Consider the following 14,090-nt stretch of genomic DNA (forward strand, 5'->3'; position numbering starts at 1 on the left):
CTCTGAGCCAGACCTGGGGGAATTGCCTGACACACAGCCCCTGGCCGGAAGGAACTGGAAGATGCGTGCACATATGTGGGGGTGTGTGCGTGTGAATGTGTGCGTGGGTGTGTGTGTGGCAGAGGATGGGGCTGTGCTGCTGGTGGTGAGGTTAAGGGGTGCCCTTAGGAAAAGTCCAGCAACCCCAATGCCAGGAGCAGGGACCCCAGTGGAAACAAGATAACTTTGCTGCAGTCCTGCACTTATCCACCTGCCAGGTCCAGAAGCAGGTGAAGTCTGGCCTGGGGCCGCTGATGGGAGAGGTGTGATCGGCCCCTCTGGCTGTCCTCCCCCTCGATCCGGCTTGGGGAGGGAGCCCTGGAAGCTGCGGAGGCTGCTGGGGGTGCTATTTCTCCAGGAAATCATGACCCGGAAGAAGTAACAGCAGAGAAGTGCAACTTGTGCAAAGATGTTCTCCGGGTGCTGTTTATCCAGTGAAGCCCGTTGCGGCCCCGTGGATTCACAGAGCGTGGCTAGCCAACTCCAGGATGCTGCCACAGAGAAACACGACGGGGCTGCCAAAGTGACCACAAGGTGGCCACGCCCCACCGCATGCACACTCCCAGCAGCTGCCACCCTGGGAACTTTTCTCAGCAGGCAGAGGCCGGAGACCTGACGTGAAAAGACGAAGATTCTGTAATGCTCCCTGCGTCCCCTCGCTGGCGCTTGCAACTTAAATCTTGATTTACTGCGTTTGGTTTTTTTTGGGGGGGGGAGGGTTGGCTGCACCTGCGGCACACGGAAATTCCCAGGCCAGGGACTGAACGCCAGCTGTAGCTTTGACCCATATGGCAGCTGTGGCAACGCCAGCTCCTTAATCCACTGGGCCGCAGTGGAGCCCCATCAGTTTACCAGTCTTTTTTTTTTTTTGTCTTTTTGCTATTTTCTTTGGGCCGCTCCCACGGCATATGGAGGTTCCCAGGCTAGGGGTCTAATCGGAGCTGTAGCCACTGGCCTTCGCCAGAGCCACAGCAACGCAGGATCCGAGCCGCGTCTGCAACCTACACCACAGCTCACAGCAACGCCAGATACTTAACCCACTGAGCAAGGGCAGGGATCGAACCCGCAACCTCATGGTTCCTAGTCGGATTCGTTAACCACTGCGCCACGACGGGAACTTTAGTTTACCAGTCTTTATATCACCTGGTAGAGCAGAGCTGAGGTGCCGTCCGAGGGTACACTGGCACTGATGGACCAGGACGAAGCCCCAGGAAGGGACAGGAGGCGGTGGCTCCCTCCGTGGGCAGCTGTGCTGCTGGCCTCGTGTCTGTCATCTGCCTCCTTCCTCCCTGGGCACCAGCCGGACGTCCAGGTCATGCCAGGGAGGGAGAAGCCGCAGAGGCTGGGGGCTTGGAGAGTGCGGACAGCGCCCAGTTCGCCGCTCCCACGGGCTCCCAGCCATCCTGATCCCCGGGCACCTTCGCTGGTTTGGGCCAGTGTTCGCGGGGCTCCCTGGAGAAAGAGTGTAGAGGGGGCACTGATGCTCAGGACTGGCTCAGCCGATCGTGGAGACTGCGAGCCCCGGGCTGCAGGGAGGTGGGCACGGGGCACACACATGAGAGCCTGTGGGCCGCTCCTGACCCAGGGCGTCCACTGGGGAAACTCCTTGCTTTTGTTCCCGCCCCCCAACTGTGGAGGGCTCATCTCACCCAGACACAAAGCCAACCTTCCCAGGCTCCTCAGGCCCTGGCTCAAATCTCAGCTACAATCAGAGCCCCCAGCAGACGCCACCGCTTCTCAGGGAGGTGGTGGTTCCAAACGGGACGCTGCTTGAGTCCGAACCTCACAGAAACACCAAGCACTCAGTTACTGTGTGTTCTCGGCAATATTCGGGACGTGTGTCTTTAAAAAAGCTTCCGTTGTTAATCTGTAATTCAAGTTTAACTGAGGATCTTGAATTTTCATCAGGCACCTTCGGCACCAGCAGAGCAGCGGGCCAGGGACACGTCAGGAGTCGTCTCCTCTCCGAGACAGCCCAGACCCACTGGGGCCCCCGGGTGCCCGGGACAGGAACTTGGCCGGGCCTTAGGGACAGGGACAGCAAGGAAACGCGCAGCAGGGGCTGAGGGAGGGGCATCCCCTTTCCCCAAGTCCTGAGTGTGCACGAGGGGGCGCTCCAGGCCTGAGGAACTATCCCCGGGACGTCCTTCTCACAGGCGACATCCTTGTCTGAGGGCGGCCTCAGTGTCCCCGAGACACGTGGCCCACCTGCTGGCCTGAAGGAGGCCCTAGAGGAATCTCTGCTTTGGGAAATCAAGAGGGCCCGAGTCACAGCCCAGAGAGCCCAGACCAGGTCCGCACGGAGATGGGCCAGCTCAGCATAGGTTTCCTTCCTGGGCGGTGGGCGACCACTTGTCACGGGGAGCCAACCACGGGAGCTGGCACTCGGCTGCCTGGACCTGCTCTGGAGCCACTGGCTGTGTGATCCCGGGCAAAAATCAATGAGAATTTCACGGAAAGAGCAGAACTTCAACCAAGCCGGAGGCCTTCCTGCCACTGAGGTGCCAGCTGCCGGGTGCCGTCCTGGAGCAGAGGGGTCCCCGAGGTCTCCTGGCTGCAGGTGGACCCCTCAGGCCTTCCCAGCAAAGCTCTTGACACAGAAAACTCCCCTCATTCCCCGCCACCCCCGCTGCCCAGGAGGCTGCCCAGCAGTGACAGCACTTCCTGTGTCCTCCTCCCCCAGGCTCCCCGGGTGGTGCCAGCTCACGCCCAGTCGCTGTGCCAGGGAGGCAGGGTGCCCACGTCCCGTGTGGGGTCCAAGCACTGGACTCTGGAGGCGCGGGGCGAGTACTGCCTTCAAAGAGTGTTACAAGTCCTTCCCACACCCACGCGACTGTGGGGACCAGAGAGGCCAGTCTGGGCGCAGAGGGACAAGGACGCCACTGACCGGGGCTCCCAGGAGTGGCCTCGGAGAGGAGACGAGGGCCCGTGCCGCGTATGCTCGGGGCTCCTGACGTGCCCCTGCCCTGCTGTGTTCATGGCTAAACCGAGGCTGAAGGAAGTCCCCACAGGGGAGAGGCGTGTTGGTGATGCAGGACCCAAGGGCACACGTCAGGCTGCATGAGCGGCTGTCCTGTGACACGCTCACCGGGGGCTGGGTCCCCGCCAGAAACACGTGGATAGATGTGGCAGTGCTTTTCATAAAGAGGTCATAAATATATTTCAGGATAGGTTGAGTATAATAAATAGCAGGTACAAATACATCAAACAGCATCAAGCGGTCCTGCGTGGGGCTCCCCAGCCTGAGTGTCCGGCTGCGTGGCGGATGAGGCGGGCAGGCGACGATGCCCCGCCGTTTTTGAGGAAATAGTTTGTGTGAACTTTTCCTCTAAAGGGGAATCCCTGCAGGACAGCAGACGTGCGGGAGCAGCACGGAGCGACCTGCACGAGTCCAGCCACCGTGGTCACCAGGCGGAGGGATGCTGTCCCCCACTGGATGGGGGCTGGGACAGGGCTGGGGATGGCGAGGTGGTGGCCACCCCACCCCCGCTGAGTTCCAGGGCTTCTCGGGTGGGCTTCTGGGGTGCGGTCCAGCGGGTCTGCTCCCGGGGTCCCGGCCGTCACACAGTCCTCAGCTTCAGCACCCGGGACAGCGGCTCCTTGGCGCTGGAATAGACCAGGTAGGAACCGGCCGCCGTGCGGAAGGCCTCCCAGTCCCTGCAGCCGAAGGTCGGGAGGCTGTGCACCGCCACGAAACCTTCGTACCCCTGCCACCTGCGGGAGAGACGCTGTCAGCCCGCGGACAGGGAAGCGGGCGCCAGACGGTCCCCCTCCTGGCGCTCCCACCCCACCCCTTCCCGATCCTCGCCAGGCCGCCTGCCTGCCTCTCTCCCCAGGCATGTGTCTCCCCGCCCCACCCCACACTGGTTCCAGTCATGGGGCGCTGGGCCAGGAGGGGCCTCCCCATCCTGCAGACAGGGAGCCAGGCTGGAAGGGGAATGTGCTGTCCGAGACCCTGCCGCTGCTCGTGGCCACCCGGGCTTCCACCCCTGCCCAGAGTGCCCTTGGGATGGGGGGTGGGGAGAGGTCCTGGTGGGTCCAGTGGGTCAGCTCCTCACTCCCGGGGCCGGTGTTGACAGCGAGGCCCTTGGACACCCCTGGCCCGTCAGGTAAGATTCAGGTAAGGCAGCCTCCATTCAGGGAAGCACACAGCTCTCTGAGCCCGGTGCCCATGTGAGGGTCCCACACTCCGTTTGGCCCTTCAGCAGGGATTTATCCACAGGTAGTTCTGTTTCCATTGATGGAGGCCCCAGGGTGGGACTCCTGGGTCAAATGCAGCAGTAGTTTTAATTTAAATGTTTTTCCAGATGACTTTCTGGAAAGGCTGGGCCATCCTAGTGGGAAAGGGCCAGCCCCCCACCCCAACACACTCAGCCCTGTGGGTCTTTAAACAGCTTCCAAACAGGTGGGTAAATATGCCATCCTTGTGCTTATTTTAAAATTACTTTGTCTGGATGGAAACAGCAATAAATTAGAAAGTCTAAATAAAACTGATGATTTTTCTAATAAAGTGCAGATGACCAAACTTGTCTCAGGAAGCAATGGAAAACCTGATTAAACCAAGAACCAGGAGGGAGACTGGACAAGCTGCTCAACAGACGCTGCTGAAAAGGAGCCAGGCTGAGGTGGCCTTTTAACTGAATTTAACCGTATCATAAAGGAAATAGATAAATCCTGCTCTTCGGACTACCCCAGCCACAGGGGGACATCTAAAGTGCGGTTTCATATCAAGTCTGCAGAAGAAACCAGAGACCAATTTGATTTCCTTTTAGAGATGCAAACCTCTGAAATCAGGAGTTCCCTGGTGGCTTGGTGGGTTAAGTACCTGGCATTGTCACTGCTGTGGCCTGGGTCGCTGCTGTGGTGTGGGTTCAATCCCTGCCTGGGAGCTTCTGCGTGCTGCGGGTGTGGCCCCAAAACCCCCTGAAATCAAGCTTAATGATGGCCAGCCAGTGACACGTGAAATGACTGCGCATCCTCTGGGCACTGTCCCAGGACACGAGAACCCCTCTCATAAATCGTTACATCAGCAGATGGACCAGGGAGAACCTTGCCCAGCAGGAGGGAACGCCAACAGGGCGCAACACGACTGCTCCTGTCTTGTCAGACAGTGCGACGCCCAGCCCGTCCCATCACCTCAGGAGGACAGGGTGGCTGGCCATTGCTGCCCTGACTCAAGATCGTCCTGGAATTTCTAGCCCAAGCTGAGAGGACTAGAGAGTCAGTAAAAGCATTTGAAATGCAGAGGCAAGTTGCTTTTGTTGGCAGACGTCGTTCTGCTCCCCCAAGACTCTCCAGAAATACCGGAGCCGATAAGGTAGTGTGGCTGGGTGGCTGGACACGAAGACGAGCGGTCACGATGAGCCGATGGAAATGGAGCTCAGCCCGCGGGAGACGCCCCGACGGGACGGGAGCGAGGCCGCCCCGGCGCCTCTGCAAGGCAGGGTGCGATTTGTCGAAGGACACGTGAAAAACAGAAGGTCTTACCACAGTCCTGGAGCGAAACATGTAATAGCGTAAGATGCTCATAACTCTCAAATTAGTGTGTCCGCACACTGCGTCTCCAGCCACAATCCAGATCGTGAGTGTCAGTGTGGCTGGTGGCACCTGGGTAACGCAGGGGCGTGGCCCAGACGCAGGTGCGCCTCAGGGCCCGAGGGCCTGTGACTCGCTCTGAGCCAAAGGTCACCTCCAGGGAAGGGGAGCGCACCCGGGGCGCGGGGTGGTGGGGGGAACCCGGTGGTGAGCGGGGGCGGGGCCTTTACCTGTAAATGATGCTGTTTACCGAGAAGGTATTTCCGTCGAAGGAGTTTGCAACCACCAGGAAGGAATCCTCCCCCACGGAGAAGAACTCCCAGTCCAGGGCGCTGCGGGGGCAAGTGCGCAGGCGTGAGGACGCGGACACGCGGCCGAGGACTCGTCCCCCCATCTCAGACCTGGGGCTGAGCCCCGCCTCCAAGATCCACACGGGGCGGGGTCCCCTGGTCTATGCAAATCAGTCTTTCATTCCTTAAGACAATTTTTTTTTTTTTTTGCGGTCTTTTCAGGGCTGCACCCGCAGCAGATGGAAGTTCCCAGGTTCCGGGTCGAATCAGAGCTGCAGCTGCCAGCCTACACCACAGCCGCGGCAACGCAGGATCCCAGCCGGGTCTGTGACCCACACCACAGCTCACGCAACATTAGATCCTTACCCAGTGAGCGAGGCCAGGGATTGAACCTGCATCCTCATGGATACTAGTTGGGTTCATTACCACTGAGCCACGACGGGAACTCCAAGACAAAAATTTTTTACTGTTACTAAAAAACACCCAACATAAAAAGTTTCCATTCTGCCCCTTGCTTAAGCACACAGCCCAGGGGCGTGAAGCACAGAGCCACCTCCGGAAATCTTCCATCCCCAAACTCTGCCCCCATTGCACACTGACTCCCCGTTCTCCCTCCCTGGCCCCGGGCAACCCCCATCCCACTTTCTGTCTCCGTGAATCTGACCCTCGAGGGACCTCAGGTAACTGGAATCGGGATCTGACACTGTGACTGGCTCATGTCACTGAGCGTCACGGCCTCGAGGTCGTCCGGTCGTGGCAGGGGTCAGGACCGCCTCCCTTCTGGAGGCTGCCAAATACCCCACTGTGAGGCTGGACCACATTCTGCTAATGTGCGCATCTGTTGCTGGACGCATGGGTGTGAACAGTGATGCTATGAACACAGGTGCGAAGTTCGCCCACTTAGAAGAGGTTGAGACCAAACATTCCCAATCTCGGGGTCACTCCTTGAAGGCCTGCAGTGCCCCCTGGAGGCAGAACCGTGAGGCCACTGGCTGTGAGGTCATCAGAGTCTGCTGAGGTGCCCTAGAGGTGGAAGCTCTGGCTCTTCCTGCAGACGGACCACTCGTCCTATCTTCAGCAGGAGCCTCCGGAACTTGCGGAGGGCGCGTCTGCTCAGAGGTGGCTCAGTGCTTCAAGGCCCCGTCCCCCCCAGGAGACCAGCTCAGGCAGCAGCCGTGGTCCCCAGTTACCACTGGTCACTGCAGGCCTTGTACCCACTTCACAGATGAGGGAACTGAGGCTTCAGCCTGGCGGCCAGCAGGGGTCAGCTGGAGGCCAAAGTCCAGGCCGGCGTATCTGCGTCCAGCTGCCTCCGGGCTACAGCTGATGAAGGCAGCAGAGGGCCTCTCTCCGTTGATACTCAGCCCTGGGTTCCTTCCCTGGGGCACTGAGAGTGCTGGCCTAGAGCGGGGCACTCCAACAGGACCCTGGGTGTGAGCGGGCCCATGGAGGTACCCAGGGACATGCGGGGGGCCGAGGCCAGTGGGGTGCCTCACTGCCTCCTGTTTCCATTGGCCAGGACTCTGTCTCAGGCCATGTCCAGCCAGGACCAGTTATGACCAGGCCATTGGGAAGAAAGTGGGGCCGTGACCGTGTTCCCTGGGGAGCAGCTGTGGGCAGCAGGGCAGTGGTGTGGTCCCACACGCTTTATTTCTCCGGTGATAACTGGGCTCTAAAACCAAGGCCCATGGAGGAGAAGCAAACAGCAATGGGCAGACTTGCCCTGTCTGCCCGCTGCCCACATCGAAGCTGCTTCGGCTCAGCCCAGCAGGAAGTGAGGTCTAACATGACTTCCTGTTCTGCCTCCAAAGTAGCATGACGGTAATTTGAGCCTATTTTTATTCTTCAGAACCACACTACTTGTCAAAAGGTGGAGACAGAGACTTGTCCATCAAATGATAAAGGATAAACAGTTGTGGTAAATAAATACAGTGGAATATTACTCAGTGGTTAAAAGGACCAACACTAACACACAATGTGGATGAACTGGGAAAACACGGGTGAAGGAAGCCCGATGCAAAAGTCCACACCCCATGAATTCCATTTACATGAAACATCCAGAAGGGACAGGCAGAAAGCAGACTGGGGGTTGCCAGGGGCTGGGGGAGGTGGGGAGAAAGGCAGTGCAGCTAAAGCCAGGGGGGTTCTTTTCAAGGTGACAAAAATGTTCTAACGTCACTGTCGTGATGGTTGCATACACCTGTGAATCTCATTTAAAAAAACCAAAACGCTGAGTTGTAAAAAACAAACAACACCCAAGCCACACTGTTTGAAGGCAGTTAGAGTTAAGATCGCAAATAGGAGCCACAGTCACTCGCTGGCTCTGGAGAAAGTTTGCGGGGCATGGAGAGCCAGGCCATGGCACACCTCCAGGAGGGGGGCAGCCTCCCGTGTCAGGGCCATGTGGCCTCGGGGGTGCACAGGTGCGGCCGGGCTGCCATCTCCGGGCAGCTCCATGGGTAGCACGGCGCCCCATTCCCTCAACCCCGCTAATCCCGCAGCCCCCGGCACCTGCAGGTAGGGATCTCCTGGAACCTGACGAAGGTCTGAGTGGTGACGTTCAGCTCGTAGATGACCGAGTTGATGACATAGGAGTCATTTTGCACTTGCGTTTCCACGTCGTAGCGGTGACTGTTTGCAACGGCAAGAAAGATCCTCTCTCCGATGTGGAAAACCTCCCAGTCCGCGGCGCCAAACGTCTGGGACAGAGCAAGGGGGGGCAGAGAGCACACGTGAATGGAGAGACCCTCAGCTTGGGCCCCCGGCTGCCCCCTAGGCCCCAGGCCAGTGCCCTTCCCAGGCTGGTGGGGGTGCACAGGGAAGGGAAGCACCAGACGGGTCCAGATCTGCCCCTGGTCTGAGCCCTGAAGAGAGAGGGCAGGGCAGAGACACAGGGAGACTTTCGTGGGGGCAAATGAGGGGCAGATGCAGGAAGGGGCCCACTGGACAACCACACAGCAAGGCAGCAAACAGCAGGTCTGAAGTGGAGGTAGGAGAACACGGTGGCGCTCTGTGGGAGGGCCCGCGGCTGGTGGACCAGAGTGAAAACGCTCCTGGGGAGGCTGTTGGGGTCTCAGTTCCTATGTCAGCAGAAGGAGCTTGAGTCCCTATGTTGCCACAGGCTGGTAGGGCTACGAAAGCTCTGGTGGATCACTTTGCATTAAAATTGTCTTTAAATGTTTTGCCTCTGACTTTTGGTTTCTGATACTGGTGGAGAGATTTACATTAGACTGACCCTCCTGCTGATAATAATCATGAACTCTAGATGCAACACTTTAAAAATGCACACAATCGGGAGTTCCTGCTGTGGCTCAGTTTACCATGAGGACACGGGTTCAATCCCTGGACCAACTGAGTGGTTTAAGGATCCAGCATTGCCATGAGCTGCAGTATAGATCACAGACATGGCTCGGATCCCGTGTGGCTGTGGCTGTGGCTGTGGTGTAGGCTGGAGGCTACAGCTCTGATTTGACTCCTAGCCCAGGAACTTTCATGTGCTACAGGTGTGGCCATAAAAAGACAAAAAAGAAAAAAGCACACAATCATTTGAAGGTTCTGGAGAAGGGCCAAGGGCAGACAGAAAGTGGAGGGAATGAGACCCTGAAAGTGTGTTTCTTTGACATTTCCTCTGAGGGCACGCCTCGTCCTGTGGCACATGGGTGTGGCACTTGTGTGGAGGCAGCAGGCTGATTAGACAGGGGAGTCCAAGGGGAGACTCTGGGGCTCACAGAGTGTCTAGAAATGGAAGGGGAATATTCTGGGAAGGAGGGAAACCGGGGGTGGGGTGGGGGAATGTCTCCTGATTAACTTCTCTCAAGTCCTCTCCAGCTCCTGGAGTGCACACAGGCCAGGACCCAGGGTCCCAGGGACAAACAACAGCTGAAAGGCTGAAAAAATGGACCAGAGAGTTCAACAGCTGGGGAAACAAGAAGGCCTTGTGACCTCCAATCAAGAGAAGAAACAGCACATAGAAGTAGGCAGACACAGTGCAAATATTGGAGTTAACAGATGAAAACTCTGCAGTAACTTTGATCAGAATCTATAGGGAAATATTCATGTAATGAAAAATAAGGTGGGGAAATTTGGAGAGCTATGAAAACTCTAAAAGGAGCCAAACAGACATCCTGTGACTGCAAAGCAAAGTGTCTATATTCACATATCCGTGGAATGGGATCAAGAGCTCCTCGGACAACTCAGAAGAAAGGGTCCATGAACTAGAAGATAGACCGACAGAAATTGTCTGAAGTGAAGCACAGAAAAATAAAAAAAAAGATTGCAATAAACATGACCAGAGCCTCAGTGGCCTGGGACAATATAATACAGTCTAATATACATGCAGTTGGGTCACAGAAAGAAAGGGTGCACATGAGAGAGAAGGAAAAGAAAGAAAGAAAGAAAATAAATGATGGCTAGTCTTTCAAATTTAATTAAAAACACCAAAGCAGAGAGACAAGAAGATCAGAGACCCTAAGCAGAATAAATAAAAAGCCCCCCCAACACCTTGACACATCATGTTCAAATGGCTGAGAAGAGATGATAGGAAGCAGATCTCAAAAGCAGCTGGAGGAAAAAGATGCATGTCATATAGGGAAACAGTAGAACCAATGGTACCAGACTTCTCATCAGAAACAAGGGAAGCTCCATGTCAACAGAAAAACCTCTTTACACGACAGAAAAAAATGTGAACCCAGAATTCTGCAACCAGTGCAAATATCCTTCAAGGTAAAAATCAGGTCATTTTCAGATAAAAGAGGTAGAACAAATCGCCAGCAGAGCTGCTTTACAAGAAGCACAGAGGAAAAGTGCAAAGGCTGAAGGCTGGTTGCACCACTAGGAGGTCAGCGTCTGTAGGAAGGATGCAGAGGGCACTGGGAATGGGGAGCATGTGGGTGTAAAGACAACAGACTGTCTACAGCCAGAATAATGACAGATCGTGGCACTTAGAACCTGAGTAGAAGTATGTATATGCCCACAAAAGCCCAATGGACAAGTCAGGATAAATGAAGTCACATTGTTATAAGCTTACTACATTATGTGCAGGGTATAATATGAATTCAAATTAGACTGTAGTACATTGGACACATGTATTGTGATTAGCACACAAAAGGAAGAGACAGAAGATTATACATTGAACAAAGGACTTGTGTCCAGAGTGTATAAGAAACTCCTGCATGTTGATGATGAAAGGCAAAAAATTAAAATGTGGGCGAAAGACTTGAATAGTCATTTCACAAATGGGACTCTAGGAAACCAGCAGGTGCATGGGAAGGTGCTACTGCTCGTCACCAGGGGACTGTGACTTAAAGCAGGGACCCTTCCCATTCAATAAATGGCACCGGATGTTGGCAAGAATGTGGAGTAACCGGAACTCACACACGGTTTGCGGGAATGTGAGAGAGGGCATCACCATTTTGGTAAAGCCATTTGGCAATATCTTCAAAAGTTAAGCATCCACCTACCTGTGGCCCAGAATTTCACCCCTGGGTTTTACTCTAGAGACTTATGAACATCTGCCCACAGAAAGCCCTGCATGAGATATCCTTAGTAGATTTCTTCACAGCAGTGGAAAGCTGGAAACGGCTCAGGCGCCCATCGCCAGGATACGTGGGCAAGGGGTAATATATTCATGCAGCTTCTGAGCAATAAGAGACACACTATGTGTGTCAGTCATGGCACACGGGCTGGTCCCATTCGCTAGATGTGCTCTAAGGAAACACGGCCAGTCGCAGAAGTCACCCAGGTTGCTCAGTAAGGTGGGAACGAGGGAGCTGTTGACTACAAAGGGCCACTGAGGACTTTTGGGGGGGAGGAAAATGCTCTAAATTGTGATTGGAGTGGTTAGAGGGTGTATACACTTGACGGAATAATCACACTTAAAATCTGACCATTTCACTGCATGTGCCTACAAAAGAGTCCCAGAAAAATGGGCTCCTTGCCCAGCGGAACACAAGCCTGTCCCCTGGTTGCCTTCCATCCTTGGGGGGTCAAGCTGGAGGTCAGGTCAGAAGGAGTGGGCCTGCCCGCTCTTCCTTCCCCCAGTGGACACTGTCCCCCTAAAAGGCCAGGATGGAGCAGCAGGTGGAGAATGGAGAGTGGACGCCTTCATTCCAACACTAATGGTCAGACTCCACAGCTGCTCAGAGAGCCAGAGGCATAACCAGACCCAGAGATGTGTCCCTTGGTGGTTTTGGTACTTAGTTTAGCGTTTGCTTCCTTGGCAACCGTCGCAGTGAGGGCAGGAAGTCATCTCCGTGCCCTGGAGAGGGTGCCCCTCCAACCCCCTTCCGAGTTTGGAGAGCAATTGCTGTCCGAGCAGGTTTGGGGGTCACGCTGGGGGCTGGCTCCACCCGGTTGTAGGGACAAGGAGCTAAGCCTGGGGACACAGGGATGTCCAAAACCACGCAGCAGGTAGGCTCAGGACCAGGCTGAGCAGTCCCCAGAGGCAGGTGGTCCTGGCAGGGCAGTTTGTCATCCGATGTCCAGAGAGGCCCATGCTGGAGGGACACTCGCGTCCCCAGACCACACAGTGGGAGCAGCTCAGGTGAGGGAGGGTCTGATGACTGCCCCTCCTCGGAGGGAGGTCCTTTCTGGCTTGGGGATTCAGGAAGGTGCAGCCCAGCGGGTCCTCTTGTCCCGCGGCTGCCCAGCTTGGTGTTTTCTCCACGCCCAGCAGAGGGCGCCGCTGTCCGCTTCTGCTGCCCGCCTGTGCAAAGCGCTGCAGAAGCGGGCGAACCTGGCAGAGCCTGGGCGGGTCCTCAGTGCAGAGCAGAAACAAGTGAGTTCAAGCTAAGAGTGACTCACCAGGACAAGGACGAGGGACCAGGACACCTGGCATCGAGGATGGGCCAGGAGCTGGACTGGGGCCTTTCTGGGTTAGGACCCTGTCTTCCCCGAGCTCCAGAAGCTGGCGCTGTTTCTGTCCCCAGGGGCCATCCCGCAACTTCTGAGCAGGTGGAGACGCTAGGGTCCCAGAGGACGGAGGTGAGAGACCTGCACAGTGTGGAGAGTTTCACACAGAAACCACACAGAACCCTGGCTCCTCTCACCCCCCTGCTGATGAAAGCACGTCGGTGGGAAATGCACACACCTGCACGCACATGCCTGCAGGGACACACCTGCACACACCTGCGTGCACACACCTGTGTATACATGTGCACACGGCCACACGTACACATCTTTACACGCAATTCTGCATGCATACACGTTATATGTGTGCACACCCACACAAGACAGGAGGCCAAGGCTTCCTTTCAGCTGGGAGTTACTCCACCCCCCACCCCCACCCCCAGGCAGCTCGCTTGCTTTGAGCCCCCGCGGAGGGGCGGGGCTTGGAGACCGGGCTCTCAAAGGCGCTGCCAGGGCTTGAGAGCAGGGGGAGAAGAGGGCCCTGCGACTGCGGAGGCGCGGGCTGGGGGCTGCGCTGCGGGAAGGATGGGGCGTGGCCATCTGCAGTGAGGGGGAGGAGCATCCAGATAAGTGGGCGTGGCTCAGAGGGGCCCTCGCTCAGCCTCTGCTCTGAGGGCCCGCCGGGGTGGGGGCGCTCAACGTGCGGTGAAGACAGGGCAGCTCATTTAGTTTGAATTTCAGGTAAACATTGGTTTTTCAGTCTACATGTACCCCATGCGATACTTGGCACTTACTCAAAAACGATTCGTCGTTTATTTGAATTCAAATTGAGTGTCCTGTATTTTATCTGTCCGAGACTGGCATGGGCCTCCCTAGGTCACAGTCATTGGCTGGCAATGACCTTGCCTCCCAACTCCAGGATGCCAGAGGCCCTCAGAGTGTGCCAGCACCCGCCTCCTCAGCCAGAGGCTGGGCTCCTCCCACTCAGAAGTGAATGGGCAGAGTCACCACGCAGGGGATGGACGAGCCTGAGGCCCCACTGACAGGCCACTCCTGGATTTTAAGCGCCCTAGGGACTCATCAGGGAGAGAAGAAATTCCCACATCAAACAGCCCTGCCAAACCCTGCCTGGCACGGAGCAAGGCGGCCAGGCACCTGCTGGGCTGGGTGGGCCCTTCCCACCCGCCTTCTGAGTGGAATTCCCCTGGAGCCCTGCCCTGGAATCCTCTGGCGCCCTGCCTGGCAGGCTCCAGGGCACCTCGAGATAGGATGGTGCCTCCAGGACCTGGCAGCCAGGAGCATCTGGAGGCCCGGACAGCCTAGCCTCGAGGGTAGGTTGGCTCCAGTAATGAGCAGAACAGTTGCTGGGCAGGAGGCCCT

General features: G+C 56.6%; 1 protein-coding gene across 1 annotated transcript in view; it reads right to left on the bottom strand.

The window, feature by feature from the left end:
* TSPEAR (thrombospondin type laminin G domain and EAR repeats) overlaps positions 3,172 to 14,090 on the bottom strand; it is a 126,646-nt gene continuing 115,727 nt past the window's right edge. Inside the window, exons 10-12 of the mRNA XM_021071520.1 lie at positions 8,376 to 8,563; positions 5,805 to 5,906; positions 3,172 to 3,753 (exon numbers count right to left, since the gene is read on the bottom strand). Coding sequence (XP_020927179.1) covers positions 3,600 to 3,753; positions 5,805 to 5,906; positions 8,376 to 8,563 — 444 coding nt within the window. The 3' untranslated portion in view covers positions 3,172 to 3,599. The remainder of the gene's footprint in view (positions 3,754 to 5,804; positions 5,907 to 8,375; positions 8,564 to 14,090) is intronic.

This window comes from Sus scrofa, chromosome 13 (assembly GCF_000003025.6).
Source record: "Sus scrofa isolate TJ Tabasco breed Duroc chromosome 13, Sscrofa11.1, whole genome shotgun sequence".
In the NCBI taxonomy this organism is placed as follows: Eukaryota; Metazoa; Chordata; class Mammalia; order Artiodactyla; family Suidae; genus Sus; species Sus scrofa.